Source organism: Trypanosoma brucei, chromosome 5 (assembly GCF_000210295.1).
Source record: "Trypanosoma brucei gambiense DAL972 chromosome 5, complete sequence".
Classification (NCBI taxonomy): Eukaryota; Euglenozoa; class Kinetoplastea; order Trypanosomatida; family Trypanosomatidae; genus Trypanosoma; species Trypanosoma brucei.
The window spans coordinates 1,057,427-1,078,746 of NC_026738.1; the positions used below are offsets into that span (position 1 = coordinate 1,057,427).

The 21,320-nt window shown below is 47.3% G+C and overlaps 10 protein-coding genes across 10 annotated transcripts; 9 read left to right on the forward strand and 1 right to left on the reverse strand.

Moving 5' to 3' along the window:
• Positions 1-3: 3 nt before the first annotated feature.
• TbgDal_V4940 (hypothetical protein, unlikely) lies at positions 4-369 on the forward strand (the record flags this gene model as incomplete). The annotated part of the gene is made up of 1 exon (XM_011775340.1): positions 4-369. One exon carries the CDS (start codon positions 4-6, stop codon positions 367-369), a length of 366 nt encoding a protein of 121 aa, XP_011773642.1.
• A 3,680-nt stretch (positions 370-4,049) lies between these two features.
• On the forward strand, positions 4,050-5,324 carry TbgDal_V4960 (hypothetical protein, conserved; the record flags this gene model as incomplete). Its single annotated transcript, XM_011775341.1, has 1 exon — positions 4,050-5,324. One exon carries the CDS (start codon positions 4,050-4,052, stop codon positions 5,322-5,324), a length of 1,275 nt encoding a protein of 424 aa, XP_011773643.1.
• Positions 5,325-5,640: 316 nt separating this feature from the next.
• On the forward strand, positions 5,641-6,291 carry TbgDal_V4970 (synaptobrevin, putative; the record flags this gene model as incomplete). The annotated part of the gene is made up of 1 exon (XM_011775342.1): positions 5,641-6,291. The coding sequence occupies one exon, from the start codon at positions 5,641-5,643 to the stop codon at positions 6,289-6,291; it is 651 nt and encodes a 216-aa protein (XP_011773644.1).
• A 1,061-nt stretch (positions 6,292-7,352) lies between these two features.
• Positions 7,353-7,655, reverse strand: TbgDal_V4980 (hypothetical protein, unlikely; the record flags this gene model as incomplete). Its single annotated transcript, XM_011775343.1, has 1 exon — positions 7,353-7,655. The coding sequence occupies one exon, from the start codon at positions 7,653-7,655 to the stop codon at positions 7,353-7,355; it is 303 nt and encodes a 100-aa protein (XP_011773645.1).
• A 366-nt stretch (positions 7,656-8,021) lies between these two features.
• TbgDal_V4990 (hypothetical protein, conserved) lies at positions 8,022-8,843 on the forward strand (the record flags this gene model as incomplete). The annotated part of the gene is made up of 1 exon (XM_011775344.1): positions 8,022-8,843. The coding sequence occupies one exon, from the start codon at positions 8,022-8,024 to the stop codon at positions 8,841-8,843; it is 822 nt and encodes a 273-aa protein (XP_011773646.1).
• Positions 8,844-10,077: 1,234 nt separating this feature from the next.
• On the forward strand, positions 10,078-10,635 carry TbgDal_V5000 (phosphoglycerate mutase protein, putative; the record flags this gene model as incomplete). Its single annotated transcript, XM_011775345.1, has 1 exon — positions 10,078-10,635. The coding sequence occupies one exon, from the start codon at positions 10,078-10,080 to the stop codon at positions 10,633-10,635; it is 558 nt and encodes a 185-aa protein (XP_011773647.1).
• A 562-nt stretch (positions 10,636-11,197) lies between these two features.
• TbgDal_V5010 (hypothetical protein, conserved) lies at positions 11,198-13,024 on the forward strand (the record flags this gene model as incomplete). Its single annotated transcript, XM_011775346.1, has 1 exon — positions 11,198-13,024. The coding sequence occupies one exon, from the start codon at positions 11,198-11,200 to the stop codon at positions 13,022-13,024; it is 1,827 nt and encodes a 608-aa protein (XP_011773648.1).
• Positions 13,025-13,647: 623 nt separating this feature from the next.
• Positions 13,648-16,494, forward strand: TbgDal_V5020 (ATP-dependent DEAD/H RNA helicase, putative; the record flags this gene model as incomplete). Its single annotated transcript, XM_011775347.1, has 1 exon — positions 13,648-16,494. The coding sequence occupies one exon, from the start codon at positions 13,648-13,650 to the stop codon at positions 16,492-16,494; it is 2,847 nt and encodes a 948-aa protein (XP_011773649.1).
• A 157-nt stretch (positions 16,495-16,651) lies between these two features.
• On the forward strand, positions 16,652-16,972 carry TbgDal_V5030 (hypothetical protein, unlikely; the record flags this gene model as incomplete). Its single annotated transcript, XM_011775348.1, has 1 exon — positions 16,652-16,972. One exon carries the CDS (start codon positions 16,652-16,654, stop codon positions 16,970-16,972), a length of 321 nt encoding a protein of 106 aa, XP_011773650.1.
• A 143-nt stretch (positions 16,973-17,115) lies between these two features.
• TbgDal_V5040 (adaptor complex protein (AP) 3 delta subunit 1,putative) lies at positions 17,116-20,499 on the forward strand (the record flags this gene model as incomplete). Its single annotated transcript, XM_011775349.1, has 1 exon — positions 17,116-20,499. The coding sequence occupies one exon, from the start codon at positions 17,116-17,118 to the stop codon at positions 20,497-20,499; it is 3,384 nt and encodes a 1,127-aa protein (XP_011773651.1).
• Positions 20,500-21,320: the final 821 nt, after the last annotated feature.

A 21,320-nucleotide genomic window follows, 5' to 3' on the forward strand; every position in this document is an offset into this window, starting at 1 on the left:
TATATGTTCGTATCGCTGCTTGTGGTGATCGCATTACCCCAATCGGTGGTTGTTTACTTTTCCTTGATGAGTATATTTTATACATATATGGGCACGCCGCGTTGGAAATGCCAGCCCCTGAAGAATATGGTGAGGTGTTGCGATAGATCTTTTAATCACCTGTATCTTTTGAATAGATCCATCTTTGTTTTGTGTGTGTGTGTGCTAGTTTATCTATTACCAAGTAACCGTCTTTCGGTATTTTATTCGGTTCCTGTTCGAGATTACAGAGCGAGATCAACCACATGGGGCGACCGTGGATTTCAACACCTCTTTTTGTATATCTTCCCAAAGGGTTTGTCGCATCTGTTTACGTATTGTACGGTGTGACTGTCAACATTGTAATGTGTTACTACCTGCCTATTTATTGTCTTCCCCGTCATCGCTATTGTAGTTACTCTCATCGGCACTTGTTTCCACGGTTACAAACGTGGATCAAGCAAAATTGAACCGATTAGCGGGTGGGATGAATGCCATCCCACTCGTCCTCGTGTATGTGTTTATTGTCAGCAGCAGTTTGCACGCACCGTTTCTTCCCGGCATTCGGACATTAACTGGAGTTGACGCCGTACGTAGTGGTTCGGTAGGTGGGAAATACTCTGCGATGCGGCTAGATAAAACCGTGTCAGTTATAGAGCGCGCGCTGATAGAGTTCCGAAAGGGACATGACATGTGCCCGTACGGGTTCGCAATGGTGGAGCGTGTTGACACCGGTGCGTTGCTCTGTGTGAATTGTTCGCAAACACAAGCTGTTGTTGGACTTGTGCCGCACAGTAACCAGTCGCAACGGTGTGTACAATGTGGCGGTGACAACCGTATTGCTGGGTTGAGGGATGCTACCTACGTGAAGGATACCGGGACATGCGCCTGCCCCCAAGGGTATCAAGTGGTTGAGTTCATTGGTACTGTGGTGCTTGTCGCGCAGATGTGTGCACCTTGTGCAGATGGAGATTGTAACACATGTACTTCCCCGTTAGTCAAAGATAGGAAAGGTCGCTGTGTCTGTGCTGGCGTTTATGTCCAACTCGATGACGGTTCTTGTGTTCTGCCATCGGTGCAGGTCGAGGCACGTAAGCCGGTGGAGGCTACCACGGCAACACTGTTGCCAGTGGATACAGAGGGTGGAGGAATATGGGGGCCGCCTCTGACTTGTGAAAATATTGAAGAATATTCCGCTGATGCGGCCGTGAGGTGTGAGGGTTTGGACAAAAGCGCATGCAACATGTTGCTAACTTGTGTGTGTTTATGAATTTCGACGAGGCATCAACACCGTGCCGTTTATACGATACTCTTTTTTCGCAAAGCCCCACTAAACCCTATATGTCACCGCTTTACTACGGTAGAGATGACACTGTCGGGTCGGTCGTCTTGAACTCCTCTTCGCTTACCGGAGCACCGGCTACTCTGACATTTGTGGTTGCACGTTACGATTTGAATGGTATCTTGGTTGGAAAGAGCCTATTGTCGCGTGATTTTAAGTTATGCAACACTCCAGGCTCGATTTTCACGAACTTCTTTGTAGTTGCGTCCAACAGGGAACTTCGATGCTCTGTTAAGTGGGAAGAATTGGAATCCGACTACTCGACTACACAGTTCTTTGAACTGTTTCTTGTTAATCCGTTTAATGTTTCTGATGATATTCCCATTCCCCTCGTTGTGGACGACACAGACGGCGGTATATCTCCCAGTAACGCTCGAGAAGTTCACGTCTTAAGCATGATCACAGGGGGTTACAAACGCCGGTTTTACATGTATGGCAGGGGTTGTACTCGAAAAGGCAATTCGACCGAGCAGGTGCTAACCGATTATCACGTTACAACCGTGCGGCGGGTGGTTTTTGTATTCAACGTGGAGGGCCCCTCGATTCAGCGGCGGCTGAAGGCTCCTGCTGCCATTTTGCAACTAGCTTCAACAAAGTTGTATGATGATGCACCCTCCTTTTCGGCACCTTCAAATGATACCTACTTGACCAGGAGTGTTGCAGTGCTATTCACATTGGTAGACGATCCCATGGACGTAGTCGCTATGAGAGCGATGGTAACGGCTTGTGTCTTGTGTTTTTGCACAGCGTGGATGAGAACATTTGGCTGGATGCGCAGAAGACAAAACATGATACTGAATGGCGGTGCAGCCATTCGCTTCTTGGTGTATTTTTGTGACCACTCCGGGAACATGTTTGCGCTCATCACGTTGCTAGCATCATGGTACTTGTTTTTTGTGTATAAGTTTCAGGACGTTTCCGCAGTTGTTGTGATTAAGGATAAGTATGTGTGTTTTGAGGCTATGATGTACGTGTCCGCGGCGGCTAAGGGGATTGCTGTTCTTTTTGCCGTTATAGAACAATGCAACGCCGATTACTTCGTGATAGACTGGGAAAGAAGCAAAGGCCAGCTACTGCGTGAGAACCGCGTGTTGCCCGTAAGCATGTGGCGATCTACCTTTGTCGCCAATGAATTGAATGGCCTGCAGGTGCTGCGCCAGTGGCATCCTCTTTTTACCATGGTAATGATGCTGTTCTTCCTTTCAGGCTTGAACTATGTAAGATATGCGGAAAGTGTGCCTATCGACTCTGCACCCGGTGGTGTGGGTGTGTACCAAGTTACCACGCTGCGCTTCGCGCTTGTCACATTAGTGTGTATTATCGTATTTGTTGTGGTGCATGTTCTTGAGTTTCAGTTCTATTACCGCTTTGTTTGTGTTCACCCACTGCAGAGTTTTGTGGACCTTTGCTCTGTGTCCAATATTTCCGTATTGATATTGCCTGAAGAACAGTGGGGTTACTATATCCACGGTGAGTCTATCCACGCTCACTCGGATGTGAGCATGGAGGAATTCCAGCAAAACTTGTGCTTGGAAGCTCAAGGTGATTTGCCGGTGCGTGGTCTCGGAGGACAAAGCGAGTGCCAAACATTTGAGGTATTTATGGGTGTGCACACGCGGCAATACCTTTACGTTTGCTCGGCCAGTATTGAGGAGGAGCAACAACGGGCACTCGGTAAACCACCGAGCCCGGTGTACACTGGTAAGAAGTGGCATTTTTTGAAGTGCCTTTTCGGTGTGTCACGTAAGCCCCGCGCTTATGATTCAGGCACGCTTGCACTAAAGAAACTCATCAATGATACGCTCCGGAAGAGCATTAGACGTGCGGAGGGAACGCTGCTGTCGAAGTCTGTAATGCATGGTTCACTCGACATAGCACCAAATGTACTTTATATGAATGGTCCACAGTCGGGAGATAAGGCAGGCAAGGATGTGTTTTTTGTGGATGATGTAACGGCATACGGCAAAGCGTTTCTTTACGGTATGGACATTGATTTGTTCATATTTTACATGATGCTGTACGCATCGGTAGATGTGGCCACACACAACTTATTTTATGCATTTGCCATCACTTTTGCCGTCGAGTTTCTCCTTCGATGGTACAGAATGACTGAAGGCGTCGTAAATATTAGCTCTAAAACTCTTATAGACGATCGGTTCTTTATTTAATGCTTAACCGTTTTCTTGCGTTGCCATCTCCATTGTTATTTTTTATTAGTTATTTTTTTAAAAATTTTCCTACCTCGGAGCAGCAGGATGAACAGGCCCCGTGTCTTCTCACGTCGCCACACATAAGTAAGGAAACTTATTTGTCTCTTGTTTTCAGGGATGTCCAGGTGGCAGAGTTGGAGTGTATGTCTGTTTACGCGTGGTTCTTTTTTAGTTGGAGTGCAAAATGGCTAAGGAGAGGGACAGTGAGTAATGAGATGTACAGCATTTTCAGCCGTTTCTTTACGCGGCGAGCAGTGACAGATGTTGTTCGTGCATGGCCACTCACTTTTTTCTTCTCTCTTTCGTATTTCTGTGGTTCTGTTTTTAAGCCCACGCTGATTCCCTTCGCCGTTGAACGTGGTTAGGAAAGTGAAGGGAAGGAAGGAAAGGTGTAGTGTGGGAGGATAATATTCACATAAGCCTCTTAAAACCGCGAAAAAAAAAAAGAAACAACTTCCGAATACGACGGATATCTTATCATGTCCAGGAGGTGGTCTTGCTTTATTGTATCCATTGGTGGCCCGTTAGCGCCGTTTCGCAGCTGTTCTCACAGTTCTCAGTTCCACACGCAGAAGAAAGAGCGACTCGGCGTAGTCGACATTTCCTCGCGCAACATAAACGAAGAAATGGCGTCGAAGGTTCCACTTTTCCTTTATTTTCATGTCACAAACAATGCGGACGTCGCCTCCTACACGGAGCGGTTAGCGGGGCAAGTGGACGCCACAAACCGAAGATTGCAGAACAACAATATGGCAGAAGTGTACCAAGAGTTTGGAAAGGACCGTGGGTTGGCAATCAAGCTTGGACTCGTGGACTGCGTTAGGAATGGGTCGCTAACTCAGCAGTTCAACGTGGATCCACACATGTTTCCCATAGTGTATTTCGTGCGGAATAAGATTTACGCGGATAAAATGGTGGGTATTGTGCCAGAATCACAAATGAAAGAAGCAATTGATGCTTTCATCGAGTATTCGGCTCAGGAGAGCAAGAATGAAATGGAGGGAACTTCAGTCTTTCAGAAAGTTAAACGTAGTGATGAATACGACGAAAATGCCATGACGCTACTGAACGCAGCCCATACAAGGTTGAAAAATAAAGATATACCTAAAGCAAGGGAACTCTTTCAGAAGGCATACGACGTAGCAGTTACCGAGACAGATGCCGTTTGTAAACGTCTTGGTATCTCAAAGGAAAAGAAAGTGACCCCAGAGATGTGGGAGGCCCTGAAGCGTGAGGGATCTTATAATGCTAGCCCACAGGCACTTTGTGGGTTGGCCATGTGTGCTATGGCAAGTAAAGATTCAAAGGAGGCCCAACGCATTGTACTGAGAATACGGGAAGAATTCCCATTTGCTACACGTGACCTTCGTGACGTTGCGGAAGCTGTTGTCCGCATCGAGTTGCTTGTCATCAGTGACTTTGACGTTGAGAAGGATACGTATGCCACACTCTTGACGTATGATGATCTTACTAAGGACCCCGCAGCGCTGTATCGTCAGCGTCTCAAGTTAGCCGTCGCGCACTTTGTGGAAAAACGCCACCATAAGGGCATTGAGGAGTGCCTTCGTCTCATTCGTGCCGAACCAAAGTTGCTTTCTGCGTTGAAAGAAGCTGAAATTGTACCGAAAGACACTATCCTCGGCCCAACTACAAAAACCCCGGCGCGGCAGGTTATTGTGGGGATATTTGAAGCTCTTGGAAATAGCAACGAGCACACTATTAAGGGTCGCGAGTTGCTGCAAGCATACCTTTAGCTTCACCCTGTGCCGGATTTGACGAACTTTGTGCGCACGTTTTTTCCCCCGCCAACCCTTGCTCTCTTTCTCCCTCGGACGTGTTCTGTTTCATTCGTCTTTATAGAACGATGTGAATTGAGTGTATCATTCATGTTCGCTTGTTTCCCCTTTCTTCCTACTGTTTCTCGCTTTTCTTTACCTTTCCCCACCTCATACGCACCGAAACACCCATTGTATAGGAGGTGTGTCGTCAACTATAGGAATTATAGGGTATCCAACAACTAGGAGAGAGAAACATAACCGTGTTTGTGTTGCAAATCGCAGACCAGATCAGATGCCCATTAAATATAGTTGTGTCAATGAAGGGACAACCATCCTAGCCGAGCACCCACAGGGTGAACTCCCTAAACTTGCGGAGTTGACGCAAAAGGTTATAGCCACAGTGCCCGGAAACGAGTATCGAAGGAAGACGGTTGAAGATAAGGATGGTGGAGTCAACTATCACTATATCAGCAACGGTGAGGGCCGCACTGTGGCGTGCGTAACAACGAATGATATGAGGATGCGAACGGTTTTTGCATTTCTTGAGGCTGTCGAGTCCGTTGTTCGGTCGAGTGCCGGTCAGTCGGGGGGCGAATTGCGCAACGGCAAGAAACTTCTTCAGCAGAAAATGGAGTTTTACAACAACCCGCAAAACGACCGTATTACGGCCTTAAACGACGACATCAATCAGGTTGTGGATGTAATGATGGACAATATGGACAAGGTACTGGCCCGTGGGGATCGTATTGACACATTACATGAAAGGTCTGCAACTCTCTCGGAGCAAGCGCAGCAGTTTCAGCGGCGTTCCACGCAGCTCAAGCGTAATATGTGTCTGAAAAACCTTAAACTCACAATTATGATTGTCCTTACGGTAGTTGTGATCATATTCATTATCATTATCTTTATCTGCAAACCGAACTTTTCCAACTGCAAGTCATAAGTCGTAGTAGGAAAGGAAATGCAGTTGAGCAACATGGGGAGAGAAAGGGTAAAAAATTCCAGATTGAAAATAGAAAATTTCAGCGCGTGTTTTTTTTTTGTGTAGTGATTGACTTTTTTTTTTCTTTCCTTTCCTTTCTTGTTTGGTTTGCATGTTTCTTCCCTTCAGTTTCCCTTCCTCCTTTCGGTTTGGGGGGAGAGAGAAGGAGCAGGGAAGAGTGATAAAGTCAAAGGAAGAGGCGGTGCTGGTACATGTGTTCCTGGGGCGAACACCAGCATGATTTTTTTTTTGAGTAAATAAAATGTTTTTGTTGAATTTGGAGGGTCTCCTACCTCCACTGCAGTTGTCGTTGTTTGTATATCTCCTGCCTCCATGCTGTCGCCTCCACCATTTCATTTTGGTTTGCCTTGCCTTGACTGATACCACCAGATGAAGAGCGGAGGGGCAAACTCAAGGACTGGGACAGTGGCTACCGCAACCGAGCGTTTTTTTTTTGCTACTTTCGCCTTCTACTCTCTCTCTCCTCCATTTTTTCTTTCTTTTCATTTAGGACCATTTCTACGCGATGGTTCACGGGCCCTACGAAATTTATGCTACCCCTGTGTGACGAACCAACGACTGCGTACTGTGGCCCTCGTTATTGTTGTCCTTGTCTCGTCATAATAATCATCATTTTCCGTTTACTTCCTCGCATTCGTCACCGGCATCAGTATCATTAGGGGGTTTCGATTTCCCTTTTGCTTTGATGTTTTTCTTATCTTAACTGCTATTAAACGTTAAAAAAAAATGAAAGATAATCTAATGATGTTGTGACACAAGATAAGCCACAAGCAGACGAGAAAAGAGTGGAATGTTTGTCATCATTGGGAAAGTTTCATCCGTTCATTTCTTTTGGTTGCTTGAGGAAAAGAATGAAGCTGATGAAACCACCTAGATGCAGAAGGTATATATATATCTTAGGTAAGAATGAGAGGAAGACGGAATGCTCTTTCTGAGGGAAGAAAAAAAAATGAGGAAAATGTTTCTAAAAAGTTTCTTTTTACCAATTGTTGCTTTGTAGATCACCTCCTCCCCTTCGCATGATCATACATCAAATATATGTGTATGCGTGCATGTGCGCGTGCGCCCGCAATGGAAATGCTGGCATCTTGTGTGAAATATATATTTGGCAAGCTTCCACTCTTCATGGTGGTGGGAAGGTATGTTTGAAAAATGAAGTGTAACCATTTGGTGTCCTTGCTTGCACTTGTATTTGTCGCTTTTCGTGGAGAAAAGTAAAACGAAACAAACTGGAAAAGAACGAGGGAAGAGAGAGAAACCAAGCGATTGTGCGGTCTCGTACCGGCACCTGTACCCGTCTGCATATGTATGTTTGTGTTTGTAACCTTGCTAGCTACTGTCCGAACAACGATTATTCCTACTTGTACCTCTTTACTTTTACTTGTCGGGTCCAGTAGAGGATTATTATTATTATTATTTTTTTTTTTTGGTGGGACGAGAGTCACGGCATACACAACAGTTACAAAGGTTCATCAACGAGAAAGATTGAGCAGAAAGAAAGGCGACAATCCGCTGAGAACAAACTGAATTCTTTCCACCGATTTATTTGTAACTATCAGTGTTGGTGAGACGAGTTCGCATACGAAGAGGAGGAAGTGGGGAACAATTTAGCTGTATTGTGGAGGGAGAGAGGAAATATTTAGTGAAAATTTTCTTCAACCAAACGAAAGATGAATTCGTGTGATAACGTCGGCTGGCGCTTCATTGAGGAGGCTGTTATTCGCGATAAAGGCTATGACGAGGAGGCTATCCTCACAGCCGTTTTGCAGTCGCACTTCATTCGTCACGGTTTTGTCAATTCACTCAAGGCGTTTACCAAAGAGTTGCGTGACCTGGAACAGAGGGGAAAGCAACACCATAGCGTATTGGGAGCCAGCGGTGTCTGCGGTAAAGCAGATGCGAATGGCGGCGAGAAAGACGGGCAGTTGCAACAAGGAGTTTTGGAGTGTGAAGGAAATAATAGTGGGGAATGGGACACGCGAAATGGTAATGACGGTTGTGCCACTGGTGCTGAATGTGTTGGGTCGGTATTGGAGGGGATGCAGGTACGCAAGTGTGTTCAGGTTCTCTGCCACAACGAGGAATATGAAAAGGCAGCCGCGCTTTTACCAAGCAGTAATGAAATGAAAGTGAGACTGCTTGCTTTGGAGGCCGTAAAACGCGCCAAGAGAAATCAGTCTGCCGCTATATCTTTCCTATGCAAGCAAGTTGGTCCCTTAATTTACAAACTCCCTGATGCTGTAACGGCCCACCACATCTTTGTCGAATCTTTAGGTGCTGTAACTGGCGTTAATGGTTCTTGTTGGGAAGTTCCTTCACCCTGCGCAATAGCGCGGGAGGTGAATGAGTCGCTGTTGGACAGCAGCGAACCGAGTGCACTTGACGTATTGCTGTCGTGGTCTGAGTTACAGCAAGCGGCGAGGAGTGTGGAAAAAGAATTACATCATAAGTCAACTTTTCCCTTTCCGGTTATGGTGTCTGACAGAAGTTGACACGGGTACCGTCAACTTTTATGAGACTTGGGAGGAATACCTGGGGTGGGAAACGAGAAGTAGCCTCCTCTTCCCCAAATTCTTTTTGTTTCATCTTAAACGTTTGCCAACGTGAGGAAATTTCTGTCACTCAAGCTAGCTTGGCGAGGCGGTTCTTGATTACTGTTGCTTGTGCCAGTACCGCGAGGTGTAGTTAGGTTAACGTGCAGGTAAGGGCCCCTGCATGTTATTCCTAGCTTTTATTTTTGTGCTTATTTCATGGAGGTAGCGCGTGTCTTCATACATTGGTTTATGTGAATGTTCTTTGTAAATTCATTTCCCTTTACCAATTTTGAGGATTAACCTACGACACGCGTGTTTGTTGATCATTCACTCTTTTTATTTGGCCTTTTCTTCTATCAGTTTTACTGTTAGGTACTGCGTACACTCGATGTTTGTGTGTATGTGTGTGTGAAGCGAGTAGGCGTCATGACGGGTTGAGCGGGAAGATCAAATTTGAAACTTTCCGTTGCTTTCCCATTTTGTCCAATTTCTTCGTGTTATTGCTCAACACACCAACTTGCTATTTCTTTGACTTGTCTTTTATCGCTTCGTGTTGCTTCTCGTGTAGTCTTAGATTGGGTTTAAGGCGGCAGAGTAGGTCCGAAGTTATGATTGCCGGCGGTGGTGAGTTTGTAGTGAGTGCATCTCCATGGTCCCCTCGCTAAAGAGCTGCATTTCGCCGAGAGTGAACAAAAAAAAAAACCAGTGTTTTCGCTCGTATAGAGCAGCTCCAGATTAAGTGAAGTGCGCGCCGTTATGGGTTCATTTGGGTAGGTTTTTCTGTTTTGAAGTTGATTCACCGACGCTGAATGAAAAGAATGCGCTTTCGCGTACCAAAGTGTTTCACGTTGACTTAAGCCCGGTGAACGTACGAAACTCGTCCTCCTTGGCTCGTTGACTTACTCTTCCTTTTTGTTTAAGCTGTAGTTTGACTGTTTTTTTTGTTTGCATTATATTTAACGTCAAAAATTTTGTTTGTGCAATTGCTTGTTATTTGCTTTTTGTCCCTTTGTGAGTTGCATTGTTTTTTTTTTTTGGTTTGAGTCGCGTTTTTCTCATTATTTCCACAACACGAACTATTATCATTTGTTGCACTGGCTGTCAAAAGTGACCTACAGAGTAATAGTAGGAGACTAAATCAGAAGCACCCGTAGAGGAAGATAGCGTGTGTTGAAAAGTGAGCGCGGATCGTATGGCAGAGGTGCATGTATGTAGGCATGGCCAGGACGAAGATAACCGCGATGGTTTATTAAATGGACGCCGTGACCGGCCTCTAACTGCTTTAGGCCGTGAGCAGGCCAGTGAAGTGGCTTTGAGACTCAAAAATGGTGGCGTCTCATATGACGTAATTTTGGCATCCCCCCTCCAACGGGCTTACGAGACCGCGTGCGCCATTGGTAGAGCCCTCGATTTGGTTGTGGAGACGGACGAGGAACTTACTGAGCGAGACTTTGGTATTTTGGCCGGCAAACCGGTGGCTGATATCCGAAAGTACGCCGGAGAGAACGTTCTCCAAGGTGACAAAGTGTTGTATTTTCTTGAGGTGGAGGGTGCGGAGACATTTGATGAGTGCTTTAACCGGGCTGCACGCTTGTTGAAACGCGTGGATGAACGGTTCAGCGGGAAACGCGTCCTTTTGGTGTGCCACGGTGACATCGGGAAAATGGTGCAGGCGGTGCGGAAGAACATAACATGGCGAGATGCTCTTCTGCTTCCATACATGTCAAACACTGACATTGTGGAACTGTGATGAGGGCCGCAGGCATCAGGAATACGAGTTGTGGGAAAGCGTTGCGGATTGGGGAAGAGTCAAGGGTAGCCCGTATTCTGATGTTCGTAAGTATACGGGTAGTCGCTGTATGACTACACAATGACGTTAGTTGAAAGCTACTTGAGGTGAACGGTACGCCTGGAGTATTTTTGCTCATCCGGGTTCGTTTATATCCCAATGAAAAACTATACAACACTCAACGATGGGCCAAACAACGGCTGATATGGGAGGGCGACGTACCATTATCATTGTCGTCATTTTCCCCCCTCCTGACTGCTTCCGTTATATTTACACTGTGGCGATGCAGTGTTTTTTTTTCCCTCGTTTGTTGTGTCACCGTTGGAAAAATAAGCCCAGTTTATCGTTCTCAACATAATTTCAGCACGCGTATCAGGGCTTCACTAGGAAGCTGGGGTTGGATGGGAGTGGAGATGCGTGACAGTGTGTTGCCTCAATATTTCTTGATGCTCGGAATCTACGTCAAAACTTACTATCTCTCAGCCTTGTTACTGCCGCAAAATAAATAAATAAAGTGGTAGCTATGCCACCGAACCGTTGGGGTCGGCCACCGTCCCTCAGCCCCACTGAGGCTCACAAGGGGGAACTCATCCGCTACATAAAAAATGAAATTCACGACAATAACCATCTCGGCCTCCTTGGTGAAGAGTTGGACAATATGGCGAACATGTTGGCAACGTGTGGTTCGAAGCGTGAAGTATATGAGTGGTGCCAGACCCTCATGGTCGGAGAGGCGATGGCTGCCGAGGTCATAAAAAGGCGTACCAACCATGGGCCACGATTCGAAGGTGAACCCACAGAGCAGAAAAACGCACCTGCATCTGCACCTGCCGTGAGCCGTATGCTAAATTTATCAAGAAATAAGGGTACGAAGAAAAAAGGTACTCCTGCTGCTAAAGGAGGCAACAGCAAAGCCACAGCTGCTTCCACGCTCAAGCCAGGGTTTTCCGAATGTGGTTGCTTTGCCACGGAACACAACTTACGTGGAAACTGTGCGAACTGTGGGCGCATCATATGTGAGCAAGAATCAGACGAAACATGTTATAATTGTGGGTTATCACCATCAACGTGTGTTGCGTATGAGATTAAAGTCCAAGAGGGCCGTTTAACCGAGGCGGCACAGGAAAGGGACCGGGCAACGTATGAGGCAGCTGTGTCCAGGCGTGATGAACTACTGAAGTATGCTGAAACTCGTGCCAAGCGCACTAAGGTTATTGACGATCAAACAGCTGTATTCTTTGCACCAAAGAATGCGTGGATGACTGTCAAGGAGCGGGAAAAGGCCGAAAAGGATGAAGCACTCGCGGAGCGACAACGGAAGGTAGCAGCGATGCACCGCCACACCGGAGCGTATTCTGTGCACTTGGATATCATGAATCAGAACGTGTCGCTTGGGTGCCCGGCGCCGCCCGGGCCCGGTCAGTGTCTGAAATCGTCTTCTTCATCTACTTGTAGCTCGCAACTTTCCGACCCAAATTTTGACGAGTGTAACATCGAGGAAGTGGAAGAGGCACGTGCATTGCCTCTTCCAACGCTTATGCAAAAGATATGGTACAGTTTAGACGGCTCGGCAGGGACTACTTGCTTTGCTAATGCTAACAGTGCCACTGGTGTGCAAGATAGTAAACCGGAGGTTCATACCACTCATGAAGTTTCACGTCGTGTGCAACAGGACTACTATGAGGACGACGCACAATTCTACCGTGATCTGCATCGTTTCCAACAAGAAGAATATGCCAGAACCCAGTCTGTTTGTGTGGTAGAAACTAACGACATTGTCTGTGACGATACTGATGAAGCGGGGCAACAGTCTAAAGATAATTTTGTGTCGGGCGTCACGGAACGTACCGAAGCAACTTCGGAAGGTATTGTTCTTTCTGCATTAGTTCCAACACCTGTCATGCGCATGAATGACAATGGCACTTGTCTCTCCCTACACCAACCGTGGGCCGGGCTCCTTGTCGCTGGCATAAAGGTGCATGAGGGCCGTGTGTGGAGCACAGACTATCGCGGCCGACTTTGGATTCACGCAGCCTCCTCACAGCCACACGACATCAGAGAAGTAGAGGAGAAATATGCTAAATTTGTGGAACCCAATCAAAAGTTTCCCGAACATTACCCGACACGTGTATTACTGGGTTACGTGTTTCTCATGGACTGCATGGATCGCGAAAGGTATGAGGAGAATTATGCGCCTGAACAACGACAAGAAGAGTCCCCCTTTTCATTTATATGTGCTGTCGGTAAAACACTTCCTTTCCCACTTCCGATGAGTGGTAATCACAAGTTGTTTCGTTTAGACCGTAAATTGCATATAGCTGCTAGGAAGCAACTTATGGAGGTGAACTAAACATCTGCATTTTCTGGTCTAGGAACGAACGAAAAGCTCTCTTTCGGTAACCGCTGTTGTGTTGGAGGAAGTACGAGGAAGATGACTGAGTGGATTCCCCTTGAGATTTACCCCTCCTCGCTTACCTATTTCACATCCTTATTGGTTCGCTTATTCCTGGTTGTGGGCTTCAGCACTGAGGATTAGCGAGGGAGGGTTTTGTTTGGCTACTTTTCAAATTTTGGTCCGCGTACCCCTAACCCGCCATACTTGTTAATTCTGTGCTTACACTCACATCTGGTGTCTTCCATCTGTCGTACCCCTCAGTTTCTTTTTTTACCCTGTGTCCTCTTTCTGCGTGTTCACGTTTACGTTCATACACGCACACGCCTGGTTTGTGAAAGGTTTCTCTCCGCTACGGCTTGTGCGCTCACTTGTGTTTTCTGCCTCATTAACCATTTGTGCTGTCACTGTCGTGACGTGGAGCGAGTGACGACTATTCCTGTGGTACTTTGAATTATTATTATTATTATCACTCGCTTGAGTCGGTCAGAAGTGAGAAAGTAGGAAAGAAGAGGTCAAGTTGAGGGGTTACTTACCCAAAGGCTGTGTAAGGAAACCGAGCGGCTTTTGTATCTCTCAACATGCCTAAACGTGAAAGGGAAGACAGTAAGGACAGCTGCAGCGGTGATACTAGTTGCTCAACCGATAGCAGCACGAGTGACTCGAGCTCTTCATGTTCGATTTTCTCTTCTTCTAGCGGCAGTGCGAAAAGAAGAAGCAAAAAGGCGTCTTTTGAAGTCCATAAGATCGACAACGGCAACAGCGGCGACACTACTAGTAAAAGCAACACATCTCCTAGACCAAATGATGGTGCGGTCAAGTTGGATGTTAGTGCAGCGCTGCGTGCGGAGCTGCAACCCAAACTCACTGAAACGCTGGGGGATCATGCGTTAGAGCCCGTATATGGTATCAAAGATGAGAATAATGGTAACAGTGGCCGTACTGGATACGAGGACGGTGGTGGCATGCAACATGAAGGATACGGTAATATGTCAAGCGATAATGACTCTCCTGATGACAGGTTCGGAACATCCGCATCCACTTCGAGTACCGACGCTGATGACGAAGCCGTTGAAGACTTCCGGGAGAGACTTTTGGCGCACGCGCAGGTGACCAGTGCGGCCAAAAAAGAGCACAGCACATCAATTGAAAGTGAAGGTCTGCTAGGTAGCGGACTAAATCCCGCCCGAGCACTGGAACACTTGCGAAAGGCATTGCTCAAGCCAGTTTCTTCCACGGCACTCGCAGTTGTAAGCGCCACTGATGAATCCCATGACCTCATGGATGCCGTGGTTTCAGCGAAACTCCCACCTCCACCTGCCGATGACGTAAAACGGTTGAGGAAACTTCATTATGTGGACCATAGCACTATTGAATATCCACCAATACAGAAAGAGTTTTATGTTTCTCCACCTGATGTGAGGGGCCTCGACGCAGGGGAGCTAAAAGAGTTGCTGAAAGAACTTGACGGTGCCAAGGTACGTGGTCGTGATCCACCACGACCGATGCGTAGTTGGACGGGATCCGGTCTCGCGGACTCTGTACTTGAGGCGCTCGCGGAAGGGGGATTTCAGCAACCATTTGCTGTGCAATCGTTAGGTGCTCCTGTTCTTATGAGTGGCCGTGACCTGCTTGTTGTCGCCAAAACGGGATCCGGAAAAACGCTGTCGTATCTGCTCCCACTCATCCGGCATTGCATGGGTCAGAGAGCATGTAAAAAGGGAGAGGGCCCAATCACCCTTGTTTTGGTTCCTACGCACGAACTTGGTTGCCAGATTGTGAGGGTTGCGGAGAAGCTCTGCTCTGCAGCTCACCTACGGCTCGTTGCTTCGTACGGATTGGTTCCCCTTTCTGATAACATAAAGCAGTGTCGTGCGGGTTGCGAGGTGATGGTCTCAACACCGGGTCGCCTACTCGATCTTCTTACAGTTGGTGGCGGGGGTGTGCTTTCCCTCAGGTTTGTTTCTTTCGTTGTTGTGGATGAGGCCGATCGCATGTTTGATAGTGGTTTTGCAGAGCATGTGGAAGCTTTTTTGAAGAATATCCGTCCGGACCGTCAACTGGCGATGTTTAGCGCCACCATGCCGAAAGAACTGAAAAAGGTAATTTGTCGCCATTTGCATGACCCAATAGAAATTACGGTGGGTGGAAAACCAACGCCGGCTTCTAATGTGGAGCAGCGTTTCTTTTTCTTCGACGAAGAACTTTACGATGTGGACGTGGAAAGCCGCAGTGAAGACAAAAAGTTTTTGAAGCTTTTGCAAATTCTTGGTGAGGAGGGTGGAAACGGAGAACATCTTATTCTTATATTTACACAGCAGAAAAAGGAATGTGATGAACTATTCGCGCGACTCTCCGCCTGTGGTTACAACAAGCGCATTGCCGTATTATACAGTGGCATGGATCCCATCGATCGTGAGTTTGCTCTCGAGTACTTTTCTCCTGGTAATCAGTTCATTCTGATAGCAACGGGTGTAGCTGAGCGTGGACTGGACATACCTTACCTTGAACTAGTCATTAACTACACCCTTCCAGACCATTATGAGGCTTATGTTCACCGGATCGGTCGCACAGGTAGAGCAGGGAGGAAAGGTAAGGCTGTCAGTTTCTTCACACGAGGAAAAGATGATGAACTGGCGGCTGACCTCTGTGAAGGTCTTGAGCGGGCAGAACAACAGGTATCGGAAGAACTCTACGAGCGGGCTACAAAGGTGCGTGAGTTACGCAAGGGTGGAACTGCACGACACAATGCTCTCTTTCACCGTGGTTATATGCGGGCGAAAAAGCAGCGGTTCACCAACCGTGACCAAAAGGAGCAGTTCAAAACGGCACTGCGTGCGGCAGGATTGGAGGACGATATGCCAACGGGGTCGGATTCGGACTCCGGTTTCAGTAGTGGTGATGATAGCGATGTGGGTGTTAAGATTAAGGCTGTCGAAGAGGACAACGCTGACGACAGTTGCGACGCCGAACTTTCCAGTGCACTGACCATCCATAAAGGTGATGGTGCACTCACCGTCAGCTCCGCTCAACTGCAAAAGCAGAAAGAGTCGTTGGAGGCGGCGTTGGCGTACGCCAGAAAGACAACGGAGATGGCCGTTAATCCAGCATCGAGGAACGTGCGCTTTGAGGCAGAATATCCTATCAATGACCTGCCAAATGTTGTGCGTTTGCGACTGCAGAACTCGGCAGTGCTGCGGTCGGTGGCGGAAGAAAGCAATTCAACAATAGTCCGTAAAGGTGTGTTCTATGATAAAAGTTTAAAGCACTCGCATCGCCTACGCGACGGTGTTCGGCCACTTTATCTTTTGATTATAGGCAAAACTGCTGAATCTGTGCGGGACACAGTGAAGAAGCTTAATAGCGTCAAGGAAGAGGCTCAAAGTCGTCTTCAGCAAAAAGTGTCGTCGGTTGGGGCACAGCTTTAGTTGTGACACTGCCACCGCACAACTGAAGGGATCACCATGGGTGGAGGGGGGAAAGGGGAAACGCTGCAGGAGAAGATAATGTGGAACACTACGGCATGCTGTGCAACATGTTGTGGGGGAACACGCAACTTTTGGTGCAGTCTGTGCGGAATCGTCCATGAGTGTGCATTGGATTGAATCTCAATGCGCTTCGATCACACTCGGTTCTTATTCATTTACGAGCAGGCATGTGAAGACTGCCTCCGGCTGCTTTGGGACCTGCAGCAGGTCTAACGGGAAACCAAATGATGACAATGGAGAACGGCTTGTGCATTTTTTTTTTTGCTATTCATGCATGTGTGTCATCCTTATTGTTTGTCAGTGTAAGTGGTCTCCACCTTTCCCCTTTCTGACGCATGTCTTTTTTTTTCTGTTTTCTTCCGCTGCGGCTTCGCGCGAAGCATACCTTCTCAACCATAGTTGTTTGCAGCTCTCATAAAAGTCTCTCTGTGCATTTATATTGAGTGGTGCAACATAACTCGAAGCAAGTTTGTAAAGGAGTGGGGCAGGCATACGCAGGTTCACCATAATCGGGAATATAAGAGGCCTTGTATTCAATAATAAAAAGGGTTACGTGCCTAAATGACGGATGCAACTAAGATGGCTGGCCAACTTCTGTTCCAGAACACGTTGGCAGAGGTAGTGCGTAAGTTGCGCTCCAGTAACGAGAGCGAAGCGGAGGTGATTGAGCAATGTATTGCCGACATCAAGAGTGAGGTCACTTCCACTGTTCAGAGCGTTAAGGTCACCGCAGTGTTGAAAGCCGTCTACTTTTCCATGCTTGGCTACAGTGCAACATATGCTGCTTTCAACATCATTGAGGTTATGGCGGACAAGATGTTCGGATACAAACGTATCGGATATATGGCGGCATGTTTAACATTCACTCCGAAAACAGAGGTTCTCCCGTTGCTTACAGCTCTGTTGAAACGCGATCTTTCCAGCGCTAACCAGTACGAGGTGGGTTTTGCGCTTTACTGCATTTCCACTGTTTCCTCTCCGGACCTCGCTAGGGACCTTGTAGTGGATGTGGTGAACTTATTGAGCCATCCGCGTAATTACGTTCGCAAAAAGGCGGTTCTTAGCCTCTACCGCATTTTTTTTGAGTACCCCGAATCACTGAGACCAACCTACCCTCGGCTAAAGGAAAAGCTCGACAGTAGCAGTGAGCGGTGTGACAATGACCCGGCTGTGAGAGGTGCTCTGGTGTGCGTTTTGTGTGAACTGGCCAGGCGTAATCCGGCCAGCTTCTTAGGTCTAGCGGTTCCTTTCTTTTCCATGTTGTCAACGATACAGAGCAATTGGACATTGATCAAGATAATAAAGGTTTTTGGTTACTTCGCTCCTCTTGAGCCTCGGCTGGGGAAGAAGCTTGTGGATCCGATTATTCGTATTGTTCAGACAACAGGTGCAAAGTCTGTACGTTACGAGTGCATTCTTGCTGTGGCCAACGGAATGAGCAAAACACCCTCACTAACGAAGATAGTCGCAGAGGAGCTTAGAGTTTTTGTAGAGGATAGCGATCAAAATTTGAAGTATTTGGGCCTTGACGCCATGTCTCGCATGGTTCGTGACAATGCGAAGCTGTTGAGCGGTCATCGTGATGTAGTTCTAGCATGCCTTGATGACATTGACACAACTATCCGTCGAAAGGCCCTTGAGGTTCTGAGTGGCCTTGTGACAAAAAGAAACTTCGTGTCAACCATCAATAACATGATGCATCGGTGTGTGCGGCTGCCTCCTGATGAGGAATGGTCTAACCGCGTATTAGCGACAGTAATCGAAGTTGCTCAAACTGACGATTATAGTTACGTGCAGGACTTTGAGTGGTACGTAAAGATCCTACTAGACATCAGCCTGGTGAACCTCTCCACCTACCAACACGGTGCCCTGGTACAGAAGGAACTTGTGACTGTACTGACAAGAGTGAACGCGGTACGGCAGTTTGGTGTTAACGAGCTCTCTCAGCTACTGTCGAACACTAACTTACTTAAAAGTGATCCATCCCGTTCCTCGCAGTGGGAAGTGTTGAAGGCGGCGGCCTTTCTCTGTGGAGAGTATCCTTATTGGCTTCAAGACAAACGGCGCACATGCGAACTATTGTTGAGCGAGCGGATTTCTTTACTAAAACCAGAAGTGCAAGTTGTTTGCGTCACTGCGGTGGGGAAGATTGTAGCATACATGCGCAAGCCATGCCAGCGACACCTCGTTTTGGTGAATGGCGAGGAGGAGATACCATTACCAGAGGATTCCCTAACATTCAAGGAGTTGCGCGCTTCCATTCTCCAAACAGAAGCCATCACTGACAGCAACGGGACGGCGAAGGTGGTTGGAGCCACCGGCTCCATCTCTAATCGGCACGATGCGGAAAGAAAAAATCTATTAGGCCTCCAGTTATTCCGTCACAGCGTCCATCCAGACGTTCAGGAGCGGGCAAGCATGATTTTGTATCAGCTCAATGTCGACCCCGATATTGGCCCTCTACTATATGAACAGGAACTCCTTCCGGTTGCCATCGGCGCACAGGAGGCTGTGGAGCCACCGGAAGGATTGAATCTTGATGAACCATTTTGCAGTCACTTACCAGCGGGGTTGTCTCCATCTGACAGCGAAGAAGATGGAGGGGAAAATGATGAAGACCTTTACTATGTGGACGGCTATGATGCTATTGTTGCCCGCGAGCAGCGGCGGCGGGAAGAGGCCCGACGTGGCGAGGTTGCTCCGTTTTATATTAAAAATGATGCCTTATCACGGGATCAACTTTCAGAAGAGTTGCATTCCGCTGTCAGTGCTGCCCCGGCTCCAAAGACGTCAACGTCGTTTTACGTACCACAGAAATCTCAGGTAATCAATCGGTATCTGTCACGTCCCAAGAATTATGATGCTGCGGCTCATGGGCAGCGACGAATTCAGGATGAGGACGTGGATGAGGCAACGAAGAAGTTTCGAAACGTAGATGTCACACGGTCACTAGCACCAGATGAAAGGTTGCCGGAACCTATCCCGTATGGGAGGCTTCAACAAAGTGCTACCACCGAGGGTACTGCGGCTGCAGCGGCTGCTGCTGCTGCTTTGGATTTCATGGTTGACGAATCGTTTGATCCCCTCGTACTTTTGGAGGAAAAATACCTGCGCGTGACCGCATTTGTTCTTTCCTGTCGCGTGCGGAAGGCGGGCACCCAAATTACAATGGCCGTAGAGATATCAAACCTTGCAAGCAGCAGCAGCATGCGCAACGTTTCGCTGCGTTTCCAACCTAATAAGGACAACTATACGACGGAGCGAGTGCGGCTGGAAGCAGACAAATCTCAAGAGGCCATCACAGGTGCTAATCGTCCAAAAACTGGTAGGGGTGACAATAAGAACGCTGTTGGTGAAGGTGGTGACGGTGACAAGGAAGTGGAGGAAAGTGACAGAAGCATATTCGTTTCAAAATGCATGAAGGGGACTACGACATTGCGGACGAAGATGCTTCTGACGTTCTCTGGATCACTCCCGCCTTCACTTACCGAACCCCTACTGTTTAGTTTGCTGTACACGCGAGAGAAGAAACCAACTGAGTCATTACTACCAATGCCCTTGAGTTATCGATACTTTGCCAAGCCCCATGTGGACACGACTTCAGTAGAGTTTATGCAGACAATAATGGCAAGACATCTCTCTGAATCCCCTGTGCTTACGTGTTTTGTGGCTGTGGCCGCAAGTTGTGTTCCACTTGTACTTCCCGCTATACAACAACAACTGCGGTTGAGGCCAGTTGATATCCTTAAAGATGCGGCTTCCTTCTATAGTGTACTGCAATCCCGAAAATCCGCAGCTAACCACGCACATGTCGCCGTGCTGCTGCTAGAAGATGAGGTAGAAGGAGAAAAGGGCATCAGTATTGCTGTGAAGTCGGAACACACTTCTTTAGCGGAGCTTCTGGCCCAAGAAATCGCAAAGCTCTTGATGACGGCCACGTCGTAGTGGGTATTCCCACTCAAGCAAGACTTTGGTTGTTCCCTCTGATGGTGGCGGTGCTTATCTTTCTTGTTATTGGTGAAGTTAAAAAGAAAATGGATGGAGGCATGTTGGCATGATTTTTTTTTTGTTTCTTGATATTACCCCGCTTGCGATACTCGAGGTATTTGGTTTCAACTCCTCGTTCGCACACACCGTTTATTTTGCGATGGGAGTAACTGCTGTGTTTCTATCTTGGCTCATTCTTTTGTGTATTTCTTTTTCTGACGGATGGCCGCTATAGTCATCTCATTACATCTTTTAACAAGTTTTTCATTATGTGTGGTGCTTGATTTGCTGATGCGTAAATTGTGAGTATTTTTTCTCGCATCGTTCCCTTTGGGTCGCACAAATAACGGCAAAAATCGATTGCACACGCAACAACAACCGGCGTCTGATCCATTATTTGAGTTTCGAACCTCATCCGGCACCGGGCGTAACACTTAACGCTTTTTTGGTTGGTTGTTTGGTTGGTTCTGAGCGTGTCTGCGGAAGTGGAAGCGGGATGGTGAAATATAAACCTCAAGTTCCCATGTGTGATACTGCTTCTTCCACTTACTCCCCGTTTATATTTGTTTTAATTTACCTTACTTTACCTTATGAATTCATTTCTTTTTTCTTTTTTTCCCTTTGTTTCTTTTTTTTTTTTAAAGCTTCATAGTGCTCTGAGGTGTGTACAGGAAGAAGACCCGTGAGGTTCTTCACACAATACGCCGAAAGTAATCCTTATAAATTTTTTTGTTTTGCCATTGCACTGTAGTTGCAACGGTGCTGAAAAGGCAGTAGGA